Source organism: Hemiscyllium ocellatum, chromosome 28 (genome assembly GCF_020745735.1).
Source record: "Hemiscyllium ocellatum isolate sHemOce1 chromosome 28, sHemOce1.pat.X.cur, whole genome shotgun sequence".
NCBI lineage: Eukaryota > Metazoa > Chordata > Chondrichthyes > Orectolobiformes > Hemiscylliidae > Hemiscyllium > Hemiscyllium ocellatum.
This window is the reverse complement of record NC_083428.1, coordinates 35312921-35328233: the sequence shown is the minus strand read 5'-3', so window position 1 is coordinate 35328233 and position 15313 is coordinate 35312921. Positions and strand designations below refer to the sequence as shown.

General features: G+C 37.7%; 1 protein-coding gene across 3 annotated transcripts in view; it reads left to right on the top strand.

Moving 5' to 3' along the window:
- Positions 1–15313, top strand: part of hdgfl2 (HDGF like 2) — a 58673-nt gene that overhangs the window by 27232 nt on the left and 16128 nt on the right. For all 3 annotated transcript variants that reach the window (XM_060846456.1, XM_060846455.1, XM_060846457.1), the window contains exons 2-9: positions 1433–1509; positions 2079–2217; positions 4366–4512; positions 6839–6955; positions 7345–7416; positions 7921–8086; positions 8773–8851; positions 9923–10235. In XM_060846456.1, coding sequence (XP_060702439.1) covers positions 1433–1509; positions 2079–2217; positions 4366–4512; positions 6839–6955; positions 7345–7416; positions 7921–8086; positions 8773–8851; positions 9923–10235 — 1110 coding nt within the window. The remainder of the gene's footprint in view (positions 1–1432; positions 1510–2078; positions 2218–4365; positions 4513–6838; positions 6956–7344; positions 7417–7920; positions 8087–8772; positions 8852–9922; positions 10236–15313) is intronic.

Sequence of the window (15313 nt, the reverse complement as noted above, 5' to 3'; positions counted from 1 at the left end):
TTTGTATATTTCTTGGTTAGTAGACCTTCCTGATGAACCAACATCAAATCAGTTTTATTACCTGATGATAAAAGCAAAGTACTGCAGATGTTGGAAATCAAAAACAACACAGAAGTTGCTGGAGAAACTCGGCAGGTCTGATAGCTCCTGTGCAGAGAGGAAGAGTTATCATTTTGAGTCCAAAATTACTGTATTTCTAAACCAAACAAGCCCAGAGTTTTGAAGAAGATTCATTCCAGACTTAATGTTAACTCTGATTCTCTTCACAGATGCTGCCAGACCTGCTGAGTTTCTCCAACATTTTCTGTGTTTGTTTTATACTATTTGATGTGTACTGGCAGCTGTGTGCAATGTTGCAGTACGTCTGTGCTCTACCACTGCATGTTTTTGTTTAGTAGCTGTTTTTTATCAACTTGTTCAGATGTGTTATGATGCATCTGTGCAGCAGATGGGAAAATTTAAACACCAATAAATTTGACCAGTTAAAAGAGGAAAGAATTATAGCCAGTAAATGGTGATTGTATTAGTTGTTTGACTGTGATCAACAGGCCGTGGTAATTTCTTCGGATTGGGAGAGTTACTAGTTTTATTTTTATGTAACAGGCCAGAATTTAAAAAATGGAAATGAAGAAATGCAACAAAGTTTCTTTTGGTACCTTTTGGATTTAGCTAGGTAGTCAACTTGTTGCATCACTTCCTGTGTTCTAACCAATATTTATCCTTAAAACATCACTAATCAGAAGAGATTTTTTAATTAACCTGTTCAGAAATGCTATTACACATCACCTGGGGTGGGTGGATCTTGAGTCAGGGCTCTCTGGCTCAGAGGTAGGGACACGGCCGCATGATCCTTTAACAGATAATCTTGTCATCTATTTCTCTGTGATTTGATAGACCTTATTCAGTACGAAGTTGGCTACTGCATTTCTGTACAATATAGCAGTAACTGTACTTCAAAATCACTTCATTGGCAGTAAAGCACTTTGGGACATTGGTATCTTTAAAAGATTATGTATAAATGCAAGTCTTTCACCTTGATGTGCTGAAACATGTTTCCCAGGAGCCAAGTTTGTGTCTTGTTAAATGTTGATGCAAGGTTAGAAACAGTGCTTTGGAAACTAATCAAAATCCTGTGAATATCATGCATTTTGATTATATATTTTATACTATCTGGTTGAGCAGTCAGCTTGCCTGTGAAAAGAGAACAGGAGGTGGATGCTAAAACGAAGGGGAAAAATTGCAAAGTTATATTGCAAAGTTTGTTCTGTAATAAATAATGTACAGATAATTTTGTATGATGAAATTCTCTTTTATGACCTAAACAAGTGTTTAGACATGTGTGTTCCACACATGTAAAATTAACTAGTTGTGTTGGAAAATTGGTGTTAATGGATTTTTCTTTTACTTACTAATTCCATATTTTCTATTACAGATTGATGATGTTGCAGAGGGAGCTGTGAAACCACCATCAAATAAATATCCAATTTTTTTCTATGGCACTCACGAAACGTAAGTATCTCTGCCTTGCAATAGCTGTGTAATATATGACCAATCATAATATTGGATCTTCATTTGTTTATAAGGGTGCATTTTGTTTTAGTTTTCAATCTAATTTCTCATCAGCATGATGCTTTGTATTCAAGAATGACCCTTTGTTATGCCAAGGGAAAACCGGTTTCAAATAGTCTGGTGCTTATGCAGATGCAGTATTTAATAAGATAATTGATTTTGGGGTTGATCAGAAGGTCAAACAAGTATCATTACTTGCGATGTGTGGTTGGCCCACAAACTCTCCAGTACAGTTCTAAAAGGTAATTTCTAATCAAATACTTTGTTTTTGTTAGTCAATCAAGCAAAACTGAAAAAAGAAGGAAAATTACTGGGGAAAATATTCTTTAATTTGCCATTCTTCAGATTTCATACATGTGAATCTCTCCCTACTAAGTTTTCACCAACAAATAATGACCAAGATTTTGGGACTTTTGAAATGTGTGCATAAGTAATTTTGTGAAGCTCGCACTGATTCTTAAAACTACATATAATTTTAGTTTATGTTTCTTTTTGTTTTGGTTATCCAGTGCATTTTTGGGACCAAAAGATATTTTCCTTTTCGAAAAATACAAAGACAAATATGGGAAACCAAACAAGAGGAAAGGATTCAATGAAGGACTGTGGGAAATACAGAACAACCCGAACGTCAGCTTTACTGCACCACTGGTGAGTTAGAATCATCCTGTCGAATGTAGGATTCCAGTGTGCCAAAACAAATTCATGCTGATGTTATGACTACTACTGAGAGACGTGACATTCGTGCTTATGAAATTGTGATAGTTAAAGAACGCTTATAAAAATATTCTTGATGACCAGAATATGCTGTTAACTTTTAGAAATCTTTCTTTTGTGTGTAGCATACAAAAGTTTAATTCAAGTGCAATTTTTCAGAAAACTGAGATCGAGGATAAAAATAACTCATGTTGTTCAGATCTTATAAGTGACAACATCAAATTGCCAAAGGACTTCGGAGGAAACAATGTAGAAATTACTGATTTCTTTTTACAATTTGTTTTAAAGTATGTGCTCTGTTTGTTGCAAAATGAACTTGCCTTGGGATTCAGACAATGGGGGGAAAAAAAGCTCAATTCCACCACGTCTAAGAATTTTGGCATACTAGGGTGACACGCTGTTCTATTTAAATTTCTCTTTCACAATTGAGGTCTGGCCATTTTAAGGACAACAGTGTACCTTCAAGGAGAGATGGAAAAGCACAGTCGGTCAGGCAGCATATGAGGTGTAAGGAGAATTGATATGAAGGGCTTATGCCCGAAACCAGGGCTTATGCCCAAAAAGTCGATTTCTCCTGCTCCTCGGAAGCTGCCTGATCTGCTGTGCTTTTCTAGCACCACACTCTTCAACTCTGACCTCCAGCATCTGCAGTCCTCACTTTCTCTTAACTTCAAAGAGATGTAGCACCGACAACCATAACCAAGGGAACTGATATGGTTTCATATCATGGACTGGTTATGGAAGGTTCCATAACATGGACTGAAAGAGACCACCAGGACAATACAGAACAAAATTATCATTTACTATTCAGGGTGTTGAGAAACCAGAATCCTTGGAAGTGGTCAGGTGCAGCTGTGAGTTGGACTTAGGGCACAAAAGAAGCACAGTTTGGGTATGTTAGAGGCTGAGGAAAACATGGAGGAAGGCCAGGGGTTATGTAATGCTGGTCATTGTGACTTGGTAACCCTTTTAGAAAGTAGTATTCTGTTCATAGTAGGTAAAATACCTGGAACCATGAATCGGCCCTGGATTGCAACATCAGAATTCTCTTTTTGCTAATCTATTTTAAACTCTTTGAACAGCACTAGCTAACTTCTCTACTGGCTCTGGTTCTGAAAACGTTCAAATACAACATCTTATCCTTGCCAAGTGGAACCTATACCAATCTCGATGTCTTTGAATTCTGATGTCCTTCTTCCTACATCAGTTCTCCAACCAAGTGTCCGATGGCTGAATTCTCAAATTGCTCTATTCAGTAGCATATGCCACTGGGAATAATTCTGTGATTAGGTGCTGAACCCCCTAAAACCTGCTTTCAGGATTTCATATGATAAACTACCATCGTAATTCGTGTCAATAGGAACCTCTCTCTGTTGACCCTGTACGAGAAAATTGTCCTGGAGCAGCTGTGGGGCACCAGGGAGAGAATGTATTGTCCTGGAGTCATGCCAATGGTGGTAGAAATGCCTGTCTATGCTTTCAATCATCAAATCTCTTGTCTCTATTGCTGTTCCACTTTTCATTCTCCATGTACAGCTGTGCCAACTGTCACAGATTTGGCTATTGATGTACTGTTCTGAGGAATCATCACACACTCCAGTATCTAAAATGGAAAAGCAGTTAATGTATGAGAACATATTGGGGAATTCCTGAATTACCTGGTATGTTCTCTTCAACTGTATGGTGATTGTCCGTTCCCTGCCTGCCTGCAAGCTCCTAACCTGAATTGTGACAGTCTCCCTTGTGTGTGCTATACACCTCATTCTAGCCCCCCAAGAATACACCATGGTGACTGCAGCCACTGCATATCTTCCTTCACCAAATGTTCCACTTTTCTCATCCTTTTTAAGACTCACCTTATTGACTTTGACTTTGTTTTTAGTCATTTGTCCTAATACTTTTTCTTTAGAGCTCCTTCAAATTTTCTCTGATATATATTAAGGGTAAGTTAATTGTTTTTAACACTTTTCTAGGATTGCTGGCTGAGTATACATGTTCCTCAAATAAGAAAAATGAGTAAGTAAAAACTGTCACTTTTATTTTCCTTTGTGGCTTGAACCCATTTCTGATTTTCCTGTTTAGCCATCAAGCTCATCAGACAGTGAGGTTCCAGAAAATGAAGTGGTCCCAGGAAGTGGAGCAGAAGTGGAGAAAGAAGTGAGTGATGAGGACTCTGACAAAGGCAGCATTGAACAGAGTGGGATCAAGAGGAAGCCCCTTCTTACAAAGGTAAACTCTTACAAACAGAACTGGTATCTGTGTATTTTTTTTAAAACATCTAGCCCTTTGGTGAGAAGGCAGCTAATTTTTTTACCATTCTCCCCAACCTGCTTATTATCCCTTCTCTGCTGAAAGAAAGCACTACCACCGCCCGAGGCTTGGTTACATTTTTACTGTTTTTTTTCAGCAATCTCTGTTTATCTCAGTAGTAGTATGCTCACCTTAGTATTGATCTTAAACCTATGGTAATATTTTGATGCAATGCAAACAGAGTATTGGCTTGTCAGAGATGTTGATACTAATCAGAGCTAAAACCAAGATCCACCTGTCTGTTCAGATGGGTGTAAAAGATTTTGCAATGCTCTTTGAAAGTGAGCAAGGAAGTCTAATAGTGTTCGACTCAAGAACTTTAGCAACACAAAAATTCTTTTTTGAAAGAAATGAATAACCTATCTATTTATCTGAAATTTGTGGACCTAGCTGAAAATTAGCTGACTTTTGCTTGCGAGACCAGAATTTATTTCATATTGATTTAATAATTTGGGACATTAAGGATGTGAAAATACACGACATTTTATTGTTCTTATATGGAGTGTGGGAGTCGTGAACAATACTGACATTTTGTTGTCCATCCATAATTGAACTGATTGGCTCTCTAGGCCATTTCAGAGGAGATTTAAGACTTGGCCAGTTTTCTGTGGGTCTGAAGTCACATGTGGGCCAGAGCAGGTAGGAAAGCAGACTTTCTTTCCAAAGTTGGATGATAACTGGTGATGGTACACTGTCATCATTAGACTAGTTTATTTAATTCCAAATTTTATTGAATTAACATATTGCACTGTACAAAGGTGAGATTCAAGCCCATGTCATTGCAACATTAGGCTATGTCTCTGCATTATTAGTCCAATTACAATAATGCTATGCCATTGCCTCCAGTTTTTTCTCTCCATCTCCTACTGACTTGTGGTCTCTGTGTCTGTCTGGGTGTCTGTGTGTGTGTGTTTCTCTCTCGGTCTCTCTCTCTCTCCTGTTTGACAGCAATAGGGAAGAATTTGCACTGTAACTGACTACCAAACACCTAGTTAAAACTGTCTTTTGCATCCAAATTACAAGTGCGTTTTAACCTTACACCAACATTGCATCCAAATCATGAACAATACCAGACAGTCATCAACAATGAATGGCGACCATTCTTGCTCAGTCAAAAATGTTGCACTTACCATTTTAAGAAATCTTTTAAATTTACCAAATCCTTTTTAAATAGATTGTTGGCCAAGACTGATGCCTCCCAAAACAGATTATCATCTGCAGCAACCTTCTTATTGACTCACTTTAATGTAATCTAAACTTTATGCAAAATAATCAACTCTGAAATTAATAGAATTCATACTCAGTAAATTAATGAAATTCAAAGAATAGATTTTAACTTGAATAAAGCAATAATATCCTAACCTTGGTTTTTCACCAACTTTTGTTTAGCTCCTGTTGATTTATTCAAGGTGACTTTCTCGAATAAATATAGTTATAAGCTTTTGGATCTGCATACCAATCAAATATTTGTTATTGAAAAAGGTTTTTTTACATCTTTCATTGACCATACATTTGCCCTTGAAAATAGATAGTAGACACTTAACCTGATTTCCAGATTTCTCCATCAGTGTTGAAAATGTGTTGCTGGAAAAGCGCAGCAGGTCAGGCAGCATCCAAGGAACAGGAGATTCGACGTTGACCTGCTGCGCTTATCCGGCAACACATTTTCAGCTCTGATCTCCAGCATCTGCAGACCTCACGTTCTCCTTCTCCCATCAGTGTGAATACTATTTGTGGGACTTTCCAATGAAGATTGTTTCCTCATTTTCATAGTATATCTGTGGGCCAACATATTCATTAGTGTTTGTTTGTAAGGCTTTGGATATTGCTCTCAGCTGAATGTGGGTTGATATGATGTTGAAATCTGACTACTATTTTCTGAAGTATTAGAATGCTACTACTGTTTTGTGATTTCTTTTGATAATTTGATATAAGAAGTTATTTCCTGTACATCCAAAGCTGACAATTCCTTAAGAATTAGGAATTTATTAGTTGTAGGCAGTATAATAGTAATTTCAAGATTATGTATTCATTGTTGGGGATTTAATGAAAGTACATTTGGAGCAATTGGTACAAAATATTCACATTTATAGTGCAACGTGAAATAATAAGGGTAAATTACTCCTATTAGGTCTAATTCGCATTCTTTAAAACTCCCTTTTAAGGCAGTAAATTGTAACTAGCTGCAAATAAACATTCATCAGTGAGGAAAAAGCAATACAATTATGTTTTTCTAAATCTATAGAAACCACCTCCAAAACGCACGCGTAAATCAAGTGAAGAAGAAGAGGAAAGTGGCTCCAACTCACTGGAAGAGAATTCTGAACCAAGTTCTTCAGAATCTGAAAAGAATAGTGACCAAGTAAGTAAAAACACTAAATGTTTATTCACTGTAGAGAAAAGTAATAGATAGGTGGTTTTTTAAAATTGTTTCACACTCACATGAAGATTTAGTAGAAAGAAAATTGACAAGTCTTCTCTCTCCACTCCCTTGTATTTCCATCATTACAATCTGATTTAGAAATGGAAGACTCTCCTGATGCCTCACTGAATTCATTTGGTGAATAATGAAGCTATACATTTGTCTCCCATTCCTGGCAAGTTTGTGTTGAATTGACTGACTGCTGCTGTGATGATACTTGCTGATTCTGAGTTCACGGAAAAAAATCTGCGTGTTTTGAATCCGCAGCTACCAAAGACAATCCCCAGGGTAGTCAGCATTTATGATTTGTTTTTGATTTCACCCTTTAGGAATTCACACTAGAAAAAAAAGTAATTTCCAGAACACCTCGACGAGGGCCTGCAGCTGGAAGGAAGAAAAAGGTAATTAGTATCTCCAACTTTCTGACCTGAGTTGAACTATAATAGTGTCTGGTTGTGACAAGGTAACTAGCCACTGTTGATAGCAGGATGGAAAATGGCTTGGTCTTTAGTCAAAGGTGTGATTTTTGTGGTATAGAGCATCAACTCCAAATCCCAATCTTTATTTAGAAATTTTTCCACAAAGTATTTAGTTTATTAATTTGCTGTTTAGCTGCCAACATATTTATCAGGTTACTCCAAGGGTTTTTGCTATTGTGAAGGAGTTTGAGAAACCAGCACGAATTTTTCTTCTGAGAAAAGGTAAGTGTTTTTCTCAGTGTGAAATGGTTTAGGATGTTATTAGTTAAATGCTATAAATAAATGTCATGTACTGGTGAGTGATTTATTGTATAAGCAATCATTTAGCTTTTAAGTAATTTGTCAATCCCTCATTGTTGGAAAGTTTGTCCTTTTCTCCCATGGGTTAATAGCCTAAATATTATTCTATGCATAAATCTTTTCTAGAAGTATGACTCTGAAGTTGAGGAGGAGGATGAAAAGCAGATTAGTGGCGATGAGGAGGAGAAATCAGTCCAGGCTAAGGAGGAAGATGATGATGATGATGAAGATTATAAGAGAGAATCTGACTCTGATGACTCTGTAAAGAAACCTGCCAGAGGCAGGAAGCCAGGTATCATGGTATAGGTTGACAATTTATGCATTTAATATTGACTTTAAGATCCACTGATGATGTTCAATGTTGACTAGTTTATTGTTAGCTTATTTGAATATTAAATTTTTAATAAATTGTTGTAACAATATAATTAACATATGTAATGTTTTCTGTAATGCATCAACAAATTATGCAACTTGTTATTTTTGTCCTGAACAATACCAGTGTACTTCTGAACAGTCAATAATCTAGTTGGTTTATTAAGTTAAAAATATAGGGCTTAGTACAACCAATAACTAAATAATACTAGAGTACCAACTTAGTACTGCTGCCTCTCAGAATCAGGGACCTGACGTGAATTCGGCCTTGATGACTAGCTTTATGGAGTTTATATGTTCACCCCATATTTGTGTGGGTTTTCTCCCTCAGTCCTAAAATGTGCAGGCTTGGTAGGTCAGTCACACTAAAACAAAATGTCCAGTAATATCCAGCAATGTGCAAGTTAGGTGGATTAACCCGGGTTGAAAAACCCCATGCGGGATTATGAAGATGTGTTGGGATAATCTTAGAGTTGGTGCAGACTTGATGGACCGAATGGCCTCTTTCTGCACTGTAGTTATTGTTCTGTTCTATTCTATAGTGAATTTCAGATTAATCACAAGCTCATTTTCAAGATAACCTTCTCCACCTTTCTCTCTATTTAGCAGCTCAAAAAAAGACCCCAAAACCCCGAGGAAGGAAGCCAAAGGTTGAGAGATTACCTTCAGTCTCCAGCAGCCTCAGGTTAGTACATAGCTATGAGCGTTTGGCTTTGCAAATAAATCAAAGTTGCTGGAATGGAATGATATATGTTTTAATATGTTAGTCACGTTTTAGAAATTATAAAGGATGCCTACATAATTTTGTTGTTATTTTAGTGCAGGCTACTTTGATATGCGTGGCATTTGTTGAAGAACATTAGCCATTGATCTTTAAATAAAAGTCCTTAGCTCCCTACTTTCCACCTTCACACAATTTTGTGCTTTCATCAATTCCAGTATGTTCTAGAGATGAAATCATCCAATCAGTTCCTCAAAACATCTTTTGAATTTGTTTACTTTGATTCCAGAGTTAAAAATTCAGTCATGATCACTGCCATTTGCCATCTCATCAGTGCTACCCACAGGCTTTGGCCTTTTTAAATGGGTTTCTAAATCTAAAGAATTTGTTTTGTCAGAAAAAGTCTTGACCTTTGGAAGTAATTAACAGCACTTCAGTTCATAATGCTGTCTGATCCCTACCCCTCAGCAGCATCACCATCACATTACTAGCACAGTGTTATTATTTGGCATTGAGTAGTTGATTAAAAATAATTTATACTAAGAAAACTAAAAGTGTTGTTTTCATGCAGCACTTTTGCAAAGTACTGTGCTAATTATTACATTTACTTTCTTGAATTGTACACAATTTGTAATGATGATTCTTGTGATTAGAAATAAGTAGTGTTGAGTATAATGCCTAATTAAATAGCATGTTTTACAGCAAAGTCAATTGTAGTTTTCTACCTTCCCTCCCAACTGAGATCACCTCAGTTTTGAAGGGGCAAATTAAATCTGAAGCATTTTAGTCAATATAGGTCGTACTACATAGTAAGCCCTTTTATCCACTGAGCTATTTTGAGTAGAATCCTGACATGGAGCAGGATTCTTCAAGCTGGTTAGTAATCCTAAGAATTGGCAAAGCTCCCATTTGTAATTTCATCCAGCAATTATCCGAATACAGCACCAGACTCTGTAGCCAATTGCACCTGTGCTAGCTGTTTAGAAATCCCTGACAAAAATACACACACCTCTTACATTTAGTATTCAATCTTAGCAGTGACAGTGATAGCGATGCTGAAGGCAAGATCAGTGATTGGAAAAAACGAGATGAGGAGCGAAAGAGAGAGATAGAAGAAAGGAGGAGGAAACAGCAAGAGGAAGAGCTGAGGAGGTTGAGAGAAAAAGAACGGGAGGAAGAAGAGGAAGAAAAGAGGAAACGGAAAGAAGAGAAAGAAAAAGAGGACGAACAGGACAAAATACTTGATGACGTAGATGAAATAAAGAAGAAAGAACCATCAAAGAAAACAAAAAAGAATCGGTCTAAATTGAAATATGCCTCCGATTCTGACTCTGAGGTGGAAAAAGAGGTAACTCTCTTCTTGTTTTTATTCCTTATTTATTGGATTTAAAATGGTACAGTTTTATTTACATTGCATGCCAGTATTGTGAAGGTGCAGACTCAGTTTTTTTTATTGAGATTTAAGGCTAATATCTGGCACCTAATAGTCATCTACGTTGTTATTCTCACCATATGAATCAAAATCCACACTGAATGTTGGCAAGCTATTTAACTGTTGGCTGAAATAATGATGGCAACTGTTAATAATTAGTTTATAATTAATAATTAAAAATAGTTAATAATTATCCCATTAGAAGTATAGACTGAGAGTAGGCTATGAAGTATCTCTAACCTCTTCAGTCATTTGACAAGACTATGGATGATCTGTGACTTGTCCACCTATAACCAATTTAGATTAATGTGGTTAGCACTGCTACCTGACAGTGCCGGGGACCTGGGTTCAATTCCAGCCTTGGGTGCTATGTGGAGTTTGCGTGTTCTCCCAGTGTTCGCATGGGTTTCCTCTGGGTGCTTGGTTTCCTCCCTGGTTAGGTGGATTGGCCATGTTTAAAAATTGCACCTTGATGTCCAGGGATGTGCAGGTTAGGTGGGCTAGCCATGGTTTAAAAACCCTATGCAGGATTACAGAGATGGGTTGGGTCTGGGTGGGATGCTCTTCAGAGGGTCGGTGCAGACTTGATGGAGCAAATGGCCTCTGTGTGCACTATAGAGATCCTAAGATAATATCCTTTAATACCTCGGGTTAACAAAACTCATAAGTCAGAGTTTTACATTTAACAGTTGATGTGGCATAAATTGTTATCTGCAGAAGAGTGTTCCAAATGTATTTATAATTTTTAGACCATGCTCCCATGTCCTCGACTCCACATTCAACAGAAATAGTTTCTCTGTCTTCACTCTGTTTCCTATAATGTCTTGAAATTTCAATTAAATTATCTCTTGAGCTTTTAAATTCCAGGGAATATTTATTCCCTGTGTTCTGTAGTCTCTGCTGGTAATTTAACCTTTGACATGCAGTTTCTTTCTGATTAAACCTGGTGCTCCAGTTTCCTCCCATAGTCCAAAGATGTGCTGGTTAGATAGAATGCCATGCTAAAAATGGTCCTGTAGTGTCCAGGGATTAGCGCGTTTTGATTAGCGAGTCCAGGGATGTGCAGGTTGGGTGGGTGAGCCATGTTTTAAAAACCCTATGTGGAGTTAGGAGGATAGAGTGGGATGCTTTTTTGGAGAATCGGTGCAGACTCCATCAGCTAAATGGCCTCTTTCTGCGTTGTGGGATTCTGATTTGTATGCGATATGTTTGATGTACTCACTCCAAGGCAGTTTCTTCTTCTCCCCAAGGTATGACATCCAGCCAGGCTTACAGTACTCCTGGTGTGAAATTTAAAGGGCTTTATATAAAACTAAAATATGTCTCCTGCCCTCTTGTATTCTCGTCTGTGGAGATAAAGTGCAGAATTCCACTTTTCTTCTTTTTTGTGTACCTTTTCATGATGTTTTAATATGGACACCTGGAGCCTAACTGTTTTTGGGCCTCACCCTTTCTAACTTTTCATCGTTTGGATAGTACCCTTCTCAATTCTACTTTAAGTCTAAAGGATGACTTCACAATTGCCTACAATAAAATCCATCTTGAGTACTCCCTTTGTCTTCTGCCGCTCAGCCCATTTCCTAGCTAGGTATCATCCATAAGCTTTAACTTTAGATAGCATTCTCTTTCATGGAACCTTTTTCAAATGGTTCTGAGCATCCACATGATTAACATCCTTAGACAATTCAATAACAAAATTGATTGTATATGAATAATTGTGACCTTGTAAATGATGTTTCAGATGAAACTGATCGTAACAAAGCACCTAAAGCTACAAAGTAAGCCAGCTAGCTGAGTGAGCTATCAAAGACAGTGATGTCCCGAGGTGCTTTAACAAATAATCTGTGATTACTGTTTACCAAATGTTTATAATTGAGAAATGTAATAGGTGCTCCCACATTTGAGGGAAAAGATAATAGATACATTCAATGAAAACTAGATAATTGAATGAGTGAGAAAATAATTGAAATGTATTGTTATTTAAACAGTCTTCAGGATTGGGTTGTCCATTGAAAAGAACCAGCCCAGCTCTAGCTAAGAGGACACTTTTTCATTCTATAACAATGTGAGACTCATAGTTCTAGCTTTTATTTCAGTTGTACTCTGTTTACAATTGGTTGAAACTTGGGTCTAGATATTCTAGCCTCCAATTAAATTGAATAGTGGGATTTGCCCGAGAAATTGAAATTTCTAATGTTCAATTTCCTGACATCTGTAACTCTCCCACAAAAAAATCCCTAACTTAAATTGGATGGGTTAGAAGGTTCAGGTTGACTTATCTGAATAGTTAGCCAGGTATGTTTAGAGGAATTTAAAGCCTGCACTGAATCATGGCTAACTATAAAAATGACACCCCCAATCTGATTTGACTGCTCCTCCTCCCAAACCTGACCCTACCAAACCTCGCTCTCTCCCTCCAGACTTGCCTTCTTCCACCTCTTAATTACCCAAACCAACTACACTCACAACTCCTCAGCTTGCACCCATACCCACTTACCTGAATTTTTTCATTCACGAACAACTAAAAGGCTGTTAAATGCCCCAGTAGCTGTTCAGTACATGAACAAACTGAGTTGGATATGGAAGTAGGGGCATGGTTTGGTTTCCGCAGAGAATTCAACTTCTGAGCATTGTGACTTCGGACTTGGGCTCAAAAATGCAAGACAGGCATAGGATGAAAAAGTGAGAGCAAGTACAGAAATTCCACAGTGATTAATGCTTAAGTACTGCTGCTGATGAATAGGCTGTATACATGTGTGCTTGCAAATATATGCAGTTAAATTTTGAATATTTAGATGGTGTACAAGACAGTGTCTGACTATATTCAAACAATCTTAATTGCATGCAAGTTGACCCACAAAAGGAAACATCCTTTCTATGTTCACCTTGTCAATACTATTCAGAATCTTAAGCACTTCAATCAAACTATGCACCACACTTCTAAATTCCAGTCGACTCAAACCCAACCTGTCCAACCAATTCTCATCAAACAACCCACACATTTCAGCTGTCATCTAGTGAACCTCCTGTTAATTATCTCCAATGCACTTGCATCCTCCTTTTAAATAAGGAGAAACAAAACTGCATGCAGTATTCAAGATGTGCTACCACCAGTGCCCTGTATAAATGAAGCATGACAATCTTACTTTTATGTTTGGTTCCTCTCATAATCAAGGATAGCATAGATTCTTGATCAGTAAAGGAATCGAGAGGGAGGGGAAAAGTCAGGAAAGTGGATATGAGGAATGTTGATCAGCTGTGGTCCTGTTGAAAGGCAGAGCAGGCTTGAGTGGCCGAATGGCCTGGTCCTGTTGTTATTTCTTATGGTCTTATGAAAACATTCCGTTAGACTCTTCGACACTTGTTGAACCCCCACACTAACATTTTGTGACTTATGTAGTTGAATGCCTAGATTGTTAGAAGTTGGAAACTTGGAAGAATTGTAAACTTTGAGGAGGGCAGTGTGGAACTCCAAAAGGGTATTGTCAAGTTGGTGGGCAGGTAGATGGTAGATGAGACTTGGTGATGCACTTTGGTAGCAAGAACATTTGAAAGACTATATAAAGTGGGTGCTACAATTCTAAGAGGGACCTGGTTGTATATGTGCACAGATCATTGAAGATGGGAGGACAGCTGGAGAGTCCAGTTAAAAAGCATGCAGTGTCCTCAACTTTATTAAGAGGAGCATATAAAACCAGAAAAGGGAGGTAATGTTGAACATGTACAACACACTTGTTAGCCTTAAGCTGGAATATTATGTACATTTGTGGACACCCACATTATAGGAAATATCTGAATCCTTTGGAGAATGTGCAGAGCACTTTACAAGAATGGTTCCAGAATTGAGAAACCTCAGTTATAAGGATAAATTGAAGAAGTTGGGATTGTTAGGTTTTCAAAATTGAGTGAGCTGGATAAAGTAAATAGGGAGAAGCTGTTCCTGCTTGTTACAGGACCAAGAGTGAGTGATGTGCAGAAGGAGCAAGGGTGATGTGAGAAAAATTTCTCACAGCAGGTAGTTCCAAGTAGTGCTTGGAAATGCATTGGAGACGCCATTCAAGAGTGCATCAAAGGATTACATGAATAGGAATAATGTGCCAAAATAGGGGGAAATTGAGATTGACAGTAGGTAGTGAAGCTCTTTAAAGAGCTGGTAGCAGGCACAAGGGCTGAATGGCCTCCTTCTTCACGATGCTTCTGAGATCTCTTTGCTCTTTGGAATTATGCAGCAGTTTGCTGTTTTAACAAATACTCTTGACAGGAAGAATGAAAAAGTGAACCACTTCAGATTTTTTCCATGCTATACTTCATCTGCTTTTCCTTCAACTTACTTAGCTAGCTATCTCTGTGATATCTACAGATTTAGCTTCACTCCCCTCGTCTAATTGGTATGATTAAGAAAAAGCTGAGTTCCCATCTCGGATGCCTGTGGGATCCACTCGCATCCTGCCAAGCAGGGTTTATGCATATTCCGGCTAATCTTTTATCTATGGTATTATGTTACCTGCTGTGCATGAGCTTTTACTTCCCCCAGTGTCTGAGGAACCTCATAAAATGTGTTGTGGAAATCCAAATATGATGATTATCCAGGCTTCACTTTGTCCACAGTGCATGCTACCCCTTCAACAGCAAACCCAGTAAATTGGTTAAAAATGGAAGTGCTAACAATTTGTTATCAAATGGAATTTTGATTCTTTATTGGTAGAGGAATAGAGTATGAAAGTTGGGGTTTCTCTGCAACTGTACTAGGCACTTGGGTTTTGCTTATAGTTTTGGTCCTCTTACTTGAAGATTTTTAATTAGTAGTGGCTTGAAGGATTGGGTGGAGCAGGCAGAGATTAAATCAGCCATCATTGTAGGGTCTAAATTGCCTATTCCTGCTTCTAGTTCTTATGTTCTTCACCATTATTCCCCTTTGTTGTAACTGTGCTGACTCTTTCCAATTACTTTTCGCTTTTCTAAGTGCACAGCTAGAATATTTTTAGTGATTGATT